Source organism: Ctenocephalides felis, unplaced genomic scaffold, assembly GCF_003426905.1.
Source record: "Ctenocephalides felis isolate EL2017-DRISC unplaced genomic scaffold, ASM342690v1 CF-g0.4_SCAFFOLD_01886, whole genome shotgun sequence".
Lineage (NCBI taxonomy): Eukaryota > Metazoa > Arthropoda > Insecta > Siphonaptera > Pulicidae > Ctenocephalides > Ctenocephalides felis.
Window position 1 is genome coordinate 105,511,683 of NW_020538040.1, and position 14,414 is coordinate 105,526,096.

The 14,414-nt window shown below is 33.3% G+C and overlaps 1 protein-coding gene across 1 annotated transcript in view; it reads right to left on the reverse strand.

Moving 5' to 3' along the window:
• LOC113377054 (ski oncogene) overlaps window positions 1-13,795 on the reverse strand; it is a 228,562-nt gene extending 214,767 nt beyond the window's left edge. Inside the window, exon 1 of the mRNA XM_026617232.1 lies at window positions 12,319-13,795. Within this exon, the coding sequence (XP_026473017.1) occupies window positions 12,319-13,200 (882 nt within the window). The 5' untranslated portion in view covers window positions 13,201-13,795. The remainder of the gene's footprint in view (window positions 1-12,318) is intronic.
• Window positions 13,796-14,414: the final 619 nt, after the last annotated feature.

Here is a 14,414-nt window from a genome sequence, read left to right on the forward strand (position 1 = left end):
TAATTTGTTTTTAATAGGACATATTGGGCAAATTTTTAACATAAAACAATTTTGTTCAACTTTATAAGTTTTTCAACAAATATTTTGACCTTAGCCAAATGAACTACATCACAACACATAAGCAATAAGCAATAATCAAATAAGCAACTATCAAACTATAAACAGTAAAATTCCCAGTTAATTCCTAATTATGAAAATGTTTTCTATTGGTTTCCTAAAATTTGTCGTCTGTTCCTTTTTACCTCATAGGCTGGGTAAAATAGGACAGCTAGGAGGCAAAAAGATCGAATATCTTATTTTCAAATTGAAACGGATGTTACGAAATAATAGCTGTATTATTGAATCAATGCAAAATGTAAATTTTATGGACACTTTTTGGCAAATAATTTTGGTATATAACCTTGATTTGGTATTTTGTCAGAAATATTCATCAGTAGAGTTGAAATAACTATTAATTTAATTTATTTTTTAGAATTTACTTTTCTAACTTTATTTACTAGCTTTTTATTGTCTACATCTTTGCCAGGGTAAAATTTGAGTTAGTTCTTTTTACATAAAATATATCAGTAAACTTGACAATAATACATCTTTCAAAACAATTAAATAATGTATATTTTACATTACAAACAACAGTGCTCACAATGAAAAAAATAACGAAAAAAAATTTTTTTTGTTTACTTTTGTTGTTCTTTGTTGTATATAAACATTGCCGTTTATCTCCTAATAACATTTTTACCCGCGGACCTTTGAGCCTCGCCCTACCCTACTAAATATCATGCAAAAATTTACACAATATTGACTCATTTGCTTGATAATCCACCTTTAAGAAAACTTCATAAGAAAATCTCTAAAGCCTTGGTGTAAAAAAATTGTATTTCATAGTCAATTCATTATTGGAGCAATTACTACCATTAGTTGTTTATTTTTTAAATTATTCATTTTTCTTTATATGTGTTGTTATTTATTTATTTAATTATTTTTTATGTTTTTTCTTTATTTTATTTATATGATATTTTTTATGTGTAATTTAGCCCAACTCTTAATGAATAAAACAAAACGACAAATATTTTGTTAAAAGGATTTAGCTCCGATAACTTTATCTTGTTTTCAAGGTTCATTTTTATTTTTAACTGCATCAAGATTAATAGATATGAATTTGAAAACCTAATATTTATTTAGAGAACATAACCGATATTCAAAGATAGAGAATCTTTATTGGTATCAAATTAAAAGATTAGTTATGTTTAAAATTATTTGAATAAATTTTGATATTCGACTTCTATTTTTAATTAATACTTGTAAAGATTATGATTAAAAAAAGTTTATCGTTACAATGAGTAGGTTTTTCATTCAGAATTTGGTAAAACGAATATTTTTAGTAAACAATTGAGCAAAAGGAAAGGATAGATAATTAAGTCAACTCATAACAAATGCAGGAAAGTAAAAAATATAAACTTCACGTCTCTAAATTTCTGCAAATTAAAATAGTAGTTTTGGTAGCTTCGTCTTTATAGAATCCCGTTCTGTCTCAATAAAGTCAAAGAGCACTGAATTAAAAAAGTGCTCGACCAGCACTTCACATTCAGTTCTTTCCACAGTATTATATCATTACGATAAGTCAGCAAAGTCCTAAAATTAACTACGAATGTGATATTATATATAAGTAATCTGAGTTTTTGCAAGCAGAAAACATGAGTGACGTACATACGTTGTTTTTCAGAGGTTCCTAAATTGAAAAAAATATAACAGGTGCGCAATTTGAAAAGATTAAAAACCAACCATCTCGAGGGAAAACCTGCAAATGATGTTGTAACAACTCATTTATAATAAACAAACCATGTGCCATCTATAAAAAACCTGATACATTTATTGATTGACAATTTTCCAAAAAACTAAAAAAGAAAATACTGAGATCTTCCAAATGCAAAATATGTAAATAATTTACCGTTCTTTTGGTATGTCAACTGATCAATTTATGAGACAAAAAATATCATCAACATTCTTGTCGCGATTGAAATTTTAAACGGCGGCGGAATGATTGGTATTTTCCTAAAGCATTTTGATCGCAAAAAAAACAAATGCCGAAGAAGCAGACGAGACTAATGCAAAAAATTATAAAATTAAAAAAAATTTGAAGGAAACTGAATAATGTATATAGACAAATGTTAAAATTCAGTTCAGGTTCAAAACAGAAATATATATAAGTAAAAAGTAATTCAAAGGCTGCAACAAGAAAAGACAGACTAGTTTAGGAGAAAAATTATCCAGTGACAAATAGATGTAGTGATAAAGAAAATTCCAAGTAATCTAGAAAATCAACATGTTTTGATTATTCATAGTATATTATAAAACAATGTGTATAAATATAAACAATACCAAGTTATTTATCAAACTCGTCAGACAATGTAGTCAAAGGTTAAAAGAAAACGACACCGAGACTTTTAATACAATTCATCGTGAAATTGCCCAATGGGGTTCCAATGAACGCAACGACGAAAAAATAATGAATATTTCATAAATAATCAGCCTAAAAATAGTAACATAATACGATGGATGTAAAAATCAAATAATTCCGATCTAGATTAAATTATTATTCAAGAATGAAAAACAACGTTTTACTTCGTTTTCAAAGAGAGTGGAAAGCAATGTTCGGAATAAAGTATGAAATAACTATTTATCATTCGATCGGCGCGATCCGGTAACACCGCAAACCACTTTGTACGGAAACACCAAAACACCCCCATAAACTATATTCATATATTCATAATTGGACTTTTAATTTACCCTCGGCGACTATCAGCAAATCAAACAGAGGAATAAATGACGTATATATATATATATATATATATATATATATATATATATATATATATATATATATACAGTGACGTCTTGCGCAATAAATTTTTATTTTAGTTATCATTTGTCAGTAGTTTTGGGTAACCTAAGCGACATTTTTTTACAATAATTAAATAGAAAGCAGAAAATGAATTTCTATAAGATATCGTGCTGATTATTAGAACTCCAGTACTGGAGTTCTATATATATGACATGGAGATCGCCCCAGTGGGCTACTCCATTTTAATAAAAGCGACATTCTTGAAAAGGATCTTGTTCAAACATAGTTCCTGAATCTATTTTTTTGCAGAAAAATTATAAGAAAATGAGCTAAAAAAGCGATCAGCAAATAAATGGCACACATATGGTTGAAGCTAATAGAATTTGTACGATGATACATTTGCTTCCTCATCATTTTCAATAGGTCTTGAAGAACAAGCGACAATCTACAGATTTTTTTAAGAATTCAGGAGTTAAAAGTGTTAAAGAAGCTAAGGATTTTATTAACATTTTCGAACTTTTCAACTTGCTTCCAGAAGAAGCAAGTATCTTATGCGATACACCCTATAAATTGAACACCAATCAGAATTTGGCATTCTATAAATTGTTGAGATTATTATTGTTTCTTTGCTTTTCTTTATATTTTTTTCTTTTAGATGTCTCCAGAAAGGCTATTTTCCTTTGGAAATATATTTTTGATCTTTATTTTCAAGTAAAACATGTATCACTACTGTTCGATAGCAGGTTCCACGCAACGAGACATTTGATTTCAGAACCTTTTTTACTTCTTGTAAATATAATAATCAGATCATTAACTACGTTCTGATTGATTTTGATATTCATTATTTAAATATAATTAAATTAGGCACGGCAGTGGGTACACATTACTAAATCAAATTAAAAGACTTTAATTTTTTAAGTGTTCTAAGTTTAGGTTAGTTTACACGATAGATAATTTTATATATAGATATATAACAAAAACTATTTGGGAAGATTTAAAATGTCGTGCTGGAGACAAATGAAGATGGTAAAGATATCAAATCAAGAAGTCTTGAGGAAAAGAAACTAGATCAGATCCATTCTACAAAAAGAGTGCCACATGACGTTGTTGAAGATAAAATAGAAGGACTAAAGGAATGGGAGAAAGAAGAATGCAGATGGTTGATGACTCACACGAGAAGACAAACAGCAAACTGAAAGCCAAAGCACAAGACCGGGAAGTATAGAGCAAAAGTTTGGAAAAGAAAATGCAAAAAAATGAATCAAAATGGGAAAGGAAAATTGTACATAGTTTTGAATTATAAAAAATACAACGTTAGTTCTTTAATGTTAGCCAGTAATCTTTAAGTACAGTAACAAGGTATAATACGCTAAAAGTATATATAATGACTATCAGTGTCACTAATGCAATTAGTTAATTCCCATCAAATCGCGATTAACTAATGTTTCTACCTAATGGTAAATATAATAAGGCATAAAGGGTGCTCAATAATATGTCTCAATAGTTTTCTATTATTACTCACAACTTCTATTATTATAATCCGCTCACGCAGTGCATTTGTCAAGATTCCAGAAGGAGTGGCAAGTAGTTGCTTTCACAACATTATACGAGATTACTTTATTTAGAATATTTTTATATAACGTGTGGAAGAATTTTTAAATAACGCAGTATAACACATGTGTTAATTTATCAAGAATTCACAACATCCAGAAGCATAGTTATACACGAATAATAAAAACATTGATTGTTCTAGCGCATCAACCTGATTGATTGGTGAAACTGATGTAAATATTCTAAAAATAATTTTATATTCATTTAATTGAAATAAAAATTATTCCGTGATAATTAAAATGTAACTTTTATCTGCAAAGTAATAATTATAGCAATTTAAGCCTTATTATCTAAATTTAGGATAACGTGACAAAACCTATTTTGATACAAATAAGAATTTGTATACAATGAGAAAATAAAGCTAGTACGGGAATTAATTGCAAAATTTCCAATTAGAATTCGCAATGAAGAAAGTTGAATTTTACGCTTTTGTAGTCAGTGTATAATAACTCTAATTTAAGATGAAATATATTTTGATACGAATAAGATCATATATGGTGAATAATTTATCGCAGCTAGATAACCCCGCTGAACTGCCATCAGAATATGAGATCACGAAGCAAATATCAAACGAGCGAACGCGCTGGAGCAGTGCTCGACAGCCGACGGTCCGGGAACAGAAAAACCGAACAGACAAAAAATTAAAACAGATGATTCACAGGTATCAATGTTATTGGTCAGAAGCCGTTGATTAATCACGTGATCGATCGAATAATTTTTAGACCCACCCTCCCCATTAGTGATACGCGGTGATACTTAAAATTATCTCCCCTCACCCACCAAACATCACGTGTTTTTTCAGTATACCAAGAAAATATCGTAAAATTTTGAATTTTTTTAAATTCCCTCCCCAATGTAATATTTCGTGATTTTTTGTCAAACCCCTCACCACCCTCAAGCCTCACGTGATTAATGGACGGCCCCTTATTGATACTAATCCGAGCATTTTATATCAAAGCTTGTATACGAAAAATGTAAGAAATGTCCCTCCTTGCTCCGAACAAGTTAAATATGTAATAATAAACAACACCACACAAATGTTGATTTATAGTAATTCAATAAATAAAAAAATTCTCAAAACTAAGTAATAAATGGTATTTATTAACTTCCCCTAGGATAAATTATAGTAATCGCAAAAAAATGCGCAAAGTGTGTGCGCATGTGTATGTGCCGATGCAATATGTCATCGACGATTTCGAGAGCACGAGTCAACCGATTTGAATAATTCAAGAAACGTTCGATTCCTAGAATTGGGAAATGTGGTAACAAGTTTTCAGCAAAGGCACATCCAGTCGTTTCGAAGATACAATAAGAAGTGCAAAAAATAGCAATTCAATTTGAGAAAACAGAGCGGCCGATTTAAATGAAAAATCGGTTAATTTTTGGGAAGGCAATTCCAGCGCTCCCGGAGGTACAATAAAAAATATTGCAAAAAATAACATTCGACATTTAAAAATGATAATGAGACATAAGCACATCAAATTATCATATATTTTGTAATATGATTTTATGATTTTATATAATCATAAGTGCAAGATTTACTTTACATTTCTGTGCGGGCTTGCAAAACTTTTAAATCATGGCCCTAAGGTATGAATGATGCTCTATGTACTTGTTTCGTTATTTATTTGTCGATAGAATTCTCAATAATATTAAATTAATCGAAAAGTTCATTTTTACATGTTTCAAGATTATTATTATAATAGCTATGAATAATATTGTGCATTTTTATCTAAAAGTATTGTACATATTTGTATCTTACATATATAAGTTTCATATAGCGTTTGTGTATCCTTTGGTACATGCGTTAACATGTGTAGAAAATGTAAAGTCAATTTTTATCATTATAAGTCGGAATTTAACATATTTGGCCCGTATTTGAATCTATCTGCCTAGTTCTGGTCGACAAAACGAATAACATGATGTCATGCGATGCACATTTTGCTTTGAACCGTATGTAATAAATTCTGCGTCTTTAGAATTCGTTTTTTTTGCGATAACACAACTCACACGCACGACATTATCTGCTGTTGGAACCAGTATTAAATTCAATAACAATGTAATGAAAAATGTAGCAAATGTAGATTATATTAGCTATGAAAATATATGGAATAATAATAATCTCCAAATTCACAGAAAGCTTTACGATAAATGTTGTAGTTTGCTGTGCGCGTATACACTTGAAGAATCTTTAGTATAGTAACGAAAAATTAAACAAGAATGAAAGTAAGAATGTAAACATTTCTACACATTCTTCCATTTTTATTATGCAACCTTCAATAATTCTATAGAGAATTTGACGAAAACAAACTAATTTAATAGGCAAGTAGTAAGATAAGAGAAGAGAATATAACCGTAAATAGTCCTAAAATTCAGGGATATTCGTACATCCGATCAAAATTTGGATTTTTTTTATATTAAATATTGGCCATGACCCCGTTAGATGTTTCATATAATTATTTACATACTTCATATTTCTATATCTTATATTCTACGGGAACTCAGCGATTTATGATCAAAACTAAATTTTATGTGTGTACAAGCTAGTTTGCTTGAAATACTAAAATAATTGTTTTTAATTAGTATTTATATACAATTAATAGCGTAAAATTATTGAAGGTGAGCAAATATCAGAATTATTTTTTTTACAAAATCTATAATATATGTACTTAGATATTTCTCAAATATATCAACTTTTGTTCGCAAAATATATGAAATGAGTCAATAATTGAGTATTTTTGCAATATTTAACTATTCAAACATAAAAATAAGTTTAAAATAATTAAAAATACATTATAAGCTGATGGAATTTAAAACTGATCATTTTTAACTTTCTTATCTATGAATCCGAATGCAAAAAGTAGGAGCAAGCCCGGCGACTATACGCGTATGTATTATAAAATTAACTTCAAATAATTTCTCATAGGCCTATAATATTTTAGGGTGTTCTATTTTACTATAGACTATGAATCACCATGCAAAGTTTCATCAAAATCGCAGAAGAGTAAACCTGAGATTCTCCTTGTTAGAGAAATCCGGTTCGAGAAATCATTTAGCTTCTCTAGTATATCCGCCACAGTTCTACGTTTCGAAGAGGCAACATCTCTGAAAGTCTCAACTCCTCTTTGCGTTATTACCAGGCTATGTAAATTATAATAAATCGCGAAATATCCATATTTTCATTCAAGTATTTTACGGTTGCCGAGGAATATTACGATTCGCGGTTTACAACAGCACCTAGAAGTGCGGATAGAGAAGTGCTTGGGCTCAGAGCCATTTAAAAATCAGTTAATTATTCAGCGAATATGAAAGGAACTAGTGGTGTATGTAAAAAGACCTTACTAGATAAACTAGATTAACCTTTAAATCCAAGAAAATATATAGAGAAATAATGAAGCTACTTTTATCTATTTTGAAAATGTAGCGGAAGTACGAGTTTTTTTTATATAAAACAGTGCATTATGCAACGAATTTAAACAACGATGATAAAAATTGTTCGATACACTTAATATCACAGCATAAAAATTGAAATTCTTGATAGATTTTTTTTGTTATTTTAAAATTTGTAATCAAGTATATTTTAGTATAAAATTCATATACATATATTAGTACGGAATAATAAATAAGAGCAAATATTATTTCAAAAACTTCAATCTTTAAATACATTATTATGCGCATTTCTGGCCCTGTAATTCCGAAAAACTGCACTTAATCATTTACTGACTATCTACCTAAAAACAAACATAATTTATTTGTTTATAAATTAATCATTGCCTATAAAACCTAATGTTCGTTATTAGGCAAAATTATTAGTATCCTTATATTCTTACAATGATAGAAATGAGAAACTGGATTGCTAACTTTCGTGGCACCCTACTCTAAATATCGGGTTTTATAATCATCTGCGCCCTTCGCTGGCCAAACAAAATTACCGTAAATTTAAATACTCATGTGCAGTAAAGTAAAACTTTATCTGACTGCGTTCGTACATATATTTAAACAAAACGATTCAACTGAAGAGTGAATAAAAAACCGGTTAAGCTCGGCGTATAATGTTGAGATCACCGAGTCACTTCCATAACGCCGCACTTTATATTATACACTCATTCCATGAAAAGTACGCGAGTAGTAGATGTATAGCCGACAAATTTCCCCAGTATGAGAGATATTCATAGATTTACAAATTCACAATCTGCTACAACCAGGAAACATTGTTTTGCGTTGACCATGTACCCTAACTACTATAAAAATACGCAAATGCAAATCAATACTTATCCACTTATCCCCAATTAAAGATGCATTGTGCCTTTCGAAGAATTGGGTAATTTGATTTTATACATTTTTTTTTTTTTTAAATTATCAGAGCCAAATATTTTCTTCATTGGAACTCTGAAAACGGCTGGACCTGCCTTTCCAAAGTTTATTTCGTCAATACAAGTAGAATGTTCTCTCGTTCTCTCAAAAATAAATTATCAGTTTTGGCACTTTTTGCCCCGTGTCTTTGAAAAAGTTGTACCTGTCTTCTCTGCCAAAAACAAATCAGCACATGTTCCCATGGATAAGAATTGAACGCACACACAGCGAATGCGACTCATTTGAGATAAGTATAATTTTAGTATGAGAATTATAACATTCTAGATCCTCCCCCCACGAAATAATGTCTATGGGCGGTTTCCGTGGGGACCAGGGGCAAGGGCGAAGAAGGGGTTTTAGTCGGCATTATATTCAGGCGGTACTGAATCCGACATACCCAAACAAAAGACCAGCCTGGGAAGCATAAATGCATAATTTCATAACAATTTTCTCCTAAACCTACGGAGACTTGTTATTTTTCAGTGTATAGAAGAAAAAGTTTAATTTACCGCTCGACACGTGGGTGCTCTTGGCCTCCAATAATAAAAATACTGTATTATACACACACCATACACACACTAAATATTAAAAGAAGACTTATAAGATTATTTTCGTGATCTTCAGATAATAGCGTTTGTATTTTCAAGATTAATAAAAAAAAAAATATGCAAAATTTATAGCATCGTAAAAAATATGTATGTATTACTTTTATTTACTTGAAACTGACAATGTAATGTCCGACCAAATTGAGCATTACATGTAACATAATTCAAAACCACTAAAATCACTGCAATCAACAATTTCTTTCCTACTCGAATGCGAACAAGGACGTTTATAGATATAATGTTATAGGATATCAATTAGATAGAAGCCAAACAAATTGGTAGAAATAAACAACCGATATATCGAATTTTTCGTATGAAAACAATGAAGATAACCACACAGGATCGTTTGTACAAGTCATGGATGACGAGCATACTCTCCCAAAGCAAATCTGTCTACTTGTAATAAACCAGTCTAGCAAGCCGGATTATACGTGAAACCATTGCAATCAAAACGCGATATTTGCACCAGAGGTTTCTCGTCTCATAATGAATACTTGAACATTAGGAAAAATCATTACTTGTAGTGATTGTAGGGTCTGGTTAAAATATTTATAACAGTATATGTGTAAGCGTTCATGGGTAAATTAATTGCTGAAAAACTCCAAATTGCAAGTGACCACTATGACATGGTTTACTTTACTGCTATTTTATTCACATACAAAACTTGGTAAACTAATATGCTAATCTGATTTAATTTTTTTTATTATACTATTTCACATAACAATCATGTGAATAACTAAATGTGTAAATAAATGCACTAGACAGAAGTTGTACTAACAAATAGAGAAAATATGGACAAAATGACAGTGGCTTTTTTTTAAAATCGGTCAGATGTAGAGCGTCATTGTCACAGTCTTGTAGCAGTAATCAGTTCAAACGTATTTCGCAAGCATTACAAGGACAAGAAAATAAATTAAAACCTATGAAAGGTGATTGGACTGTCTTCTACTTCCTACTTCTAATTGCAAAAAAACAGAATTAACGAACCACTAGTAAAAAGAAAAGTTTAGTATTTGTTGCAAAACCCTCTTTTTCCGTTCTGAGCCCGGCGAAGATTAGTTAGAATGTATGACTTGTTGACTCCTTTCTTAAAAAATAGCATCTCAGCATGTCCTTATCCTTTATGCCACTTTGTCAGTACGATATGGACAAAATAGTTTTTGTAGTAGGTTACATTTTTCACTAGTAAATATGTCATTATAGTTCTACTTAATTAAAACAATATTTTATTGGCAGTCGATAACCGTACTTCCCCTATATAGAAGCTCAGATAGAGACGTAATAAAGCGGATAAAAATTTAAAAAAATGCTTTTATATTAATAATTATATCATACGTGATACATATATATAATACACATCTTGGCTACAAATCGAAACAGTTTAGAAATTTCAAGGCTTTTGCAAAACGAGACATAGATAACATTGTATATTCGCGCAACCTATGCTGTCGCGCTCGCGCAATATATTGTCGCAAAAAACAATAATTTATTCAAATGATTAAAAAATATGAAAATTAGCAAAATGTGTAAAGACGTAAAACGATTTCTGACAAACTATCTAGTATTAAAATTATGTCGTGTTATATATTCAAGAATTTACACATACGCATTTATTTAGCCGATGGCTTTTTGGACCCCTTCGCTCTGATGATACGTGGTGATATTTATAACCACCCCCCCTTACCCAGCAAACACCACCTACTTTTGATACCTTAGTAATATTTCGTGATTTTTTGCCAACCCCACCCCCTTTCTCCCTTTAAGCTGATTGTCCTAAAAGTTGATGTAGGCTTATATTGCCAGAGAACCATATGAATCATGTATATTTATTGAAAAAGTGTATACGAACAACCAAATAAAAGTCGAGAGAAATGTATATGCATATCCAATTACAATCTATTATATAAGAAATAATGGCATTAATAAATAGCAATAATAAAAAGATGATTATCAAATGGTATCAAGATCTTAAAACAAAACACCAATTGTGTGCGTTAGTGCATATATCACAACATCTGCTTCATTCCATGTAATATTTCATATGAAACAGCTTAAACAAAAATAAATAGGCTATTCTTAATGATGAATCGAAAACATGCATTGTTTCAGCCTATGATGATGAATGTGAATATGAATTAATGTTATGTATTTATTAAAAGCCCGACCTTTTGACGAGTTCACATGTCACTAAACTTATTTATAAGAAGTGGACCAAAAATAGGTACGACCACATGATCCGTATAATACACAGAGATTAATACGTTCAAAACCAAAAACACCAAACACAAATGTCGGTACATATGATTATATGTACCGACAAAGATATTTATTTACTAGAACTAAATGTGGTAAAGCAGCAAATGTCATTATCGATATAATGCTTCATTATTTTTATATTTCCATTTAATAGTGTTGTGTTTGGTATAAAAAGTCAATCTATGATATTTACTGCAAGCTTAAACATCCGATCAAATGGTTCTCTTAATAAGGTTAATGTTTTTTAATCCTAATATCGTCTGTAGACAAATAGCAATTATCGGTTACAAAATATGTAACAGTACATTGATAGACTTCCAACGTTATTGTGTAAGATTTGCTATTTTCATCTGTGTAGTGTAGAAGTGTAGTGTTCATGGCCGAAAGTTATGATATTATTTGGAGAAACTGTCCGAGAGCTGCGGTGTCACTGCGCTTCATCGGCTAATAGTACATGTACATGTACATACACTACTACGTCGCGGTTTCGGAGAGGAGAGATAAAGGCAACGTACGAACTACGAACACGGACAACAGACAACAGACAACAGACCACCACACAAATACGAAACCTTGATAACGCCAAACACGTGTGTTATTTTATTTTGATGCGCGCTGTACGCTTGATACTGCGAGCGCGTTATCAAATCCTACCTGTTTGCGTTTGTGTCCGTTGACAACTGCTGCATTGTTGACATCCGACGATGGCGTTTCGTACTGCTCCTGCAAAAAGTCGAGTAATTTTTCCAATTTCTCTCGATCCTCCTGATCTTCGGCCACCAGCAAATACGCCCGCCAATTGTTAGAATCAAATCCCCAATGACATGTACGGTTTTCCAAGTCCCTGTGTGCGTGACACACAAACCTCTGCGGTGAAAATAAACAACGACATTCCGTGCATTCTATACAACCCGCTTCCTTGGTGGTATAGAGTTCCGGTCTGCAGATACCCCGGGCTTTTCCAAAACATTCGTGATAAACGCGGAACGAAAACATATTCTCAAGAGAACGACTTGAAGGCGCCCTGACCGCCGTCCGGTGAAGCAAAGCGCTGCAAAGTCGTTCGGCGTCAGTTTTCGTTATTAGGCCACACGAAGGCGCGTTTTTTGGTAAAAGGCCGGTCACTTTCAACTCGCTCAACTGCTCAGGTGTACACCTAGAGCAGTAAATCTGTAGTTCATCACATATCCGATTTATCTGATCCAAACTGAAATCTGTCAAAACTCTCGTAAGAATCTGAGGTAAACACAGACGTTTCTCGCCGCCCACGCTGAAGCAAGAGATCGATTCGCCTTCTAAAATCGTTTCGGAACGAACGCCACGGCCAGTGTCCGGTGCCGATAGAATCGGCTGTTGCTGGACGGGCGCAGGAAACAGGACGACAGGTTCCTCTTTGCATTCGGAAGTCGGCGACGCCAGCTCTTTCTTTGGCACGATCAACGACAGACCAGGTCCTTGTAGACTCCTCGTCGCGCTGTGCTGATACGTTTGCAACACAGATTTCAGATGAGGAGGCACCAACTCCATCTCTAACATTCTGACCTTGGGGCACGGAGCTGACCGGTACTTTACACAGAATACACACACATTTGTTTATGTTCAACAACAAAAACTACAGTAATTCACATATCACTGTTTTCACACTAATTTTACAATCACTGATCACGTTTCGATACTTTAGCTCTCTCGCGCAATGACATCGTTCGCACTCGTGCCTTCATCGCGATATTCGTAACCGTCACGATAGCACCTCGACGAAATAATAAAAATCGCTATCGTCCTCGCGCGCTAACTTAACACATACGACATACACCGACCGACCTTCTCCGTCGAACTGACTAAACGTGTCTGAATACTCATTCGGCCCGGCCTGTGCGGCGAGCCACGGTACGCTGTTTTCGAGCTGCGCGTATTTCCCCCCACTGTCTCGGATCGTTCGCAAACACGCATCAGTCTAAGCCGTCATATCTCAGGAACCGCGAGGTCTGCGTGCATGATTTCTAAAATAATCGAATAATGAAATCTTCGACTTGTTGGATGCATTTTCCGCATGTACGTACCCCGATGAGAAGCCGAGTTACGAGCGATTTTTCAAATCGGGCGACCGCATACCGGAACACGCTGCGTCGTGCGCAACGCAGTCATAGCAGTGCAAACCGAGAGCCCGGCTACTGGAAAGTCTGGCACCGCACATCTCGCTCGCCTCTCGCCCTTGAACGCACAGAGAGTGCCGGCTAGAGCGCGGCCGTTTGTGAGCGAGCGAGAAAGGTTTGCCACGTGACCGACCTTCCCGTCAAAATAGTCATCAGTGTCTATCCAGCCGCGCGCGGTGTGTGCAGCGTTAAATGCACGCACACAGACCTCGAGCGATACAAAACATACAGAGTACATTACATACACAACACGCTAGAAAACGTATGGCCGCTCTGCCTTCTTGTTTACAAAATGCATCGTGGAACGCTCAACCGAGGTCGACGTACGCGCCAGACGCACTAGGGACGTTTAGAAAAGCACCGTTCCGCGCTCGATCTCTTGCTTCGCGGACTCGCTTTATAGTAGTACACAACACATATCGAATATTGCGTTCGCGGAAAAGATCGCGTTCGACTTTCGATGGTCGAACGATGACGTCAAAAAACCTTTGCCCATTCTGAGCTCTGCAGCAAAGCAAAGCAACACGTGCATCTTCCGTCTAATAAATGCGGACAGTTTGTTTATCCATTTCTATTCTGAAAATTTTCTTTATAGCA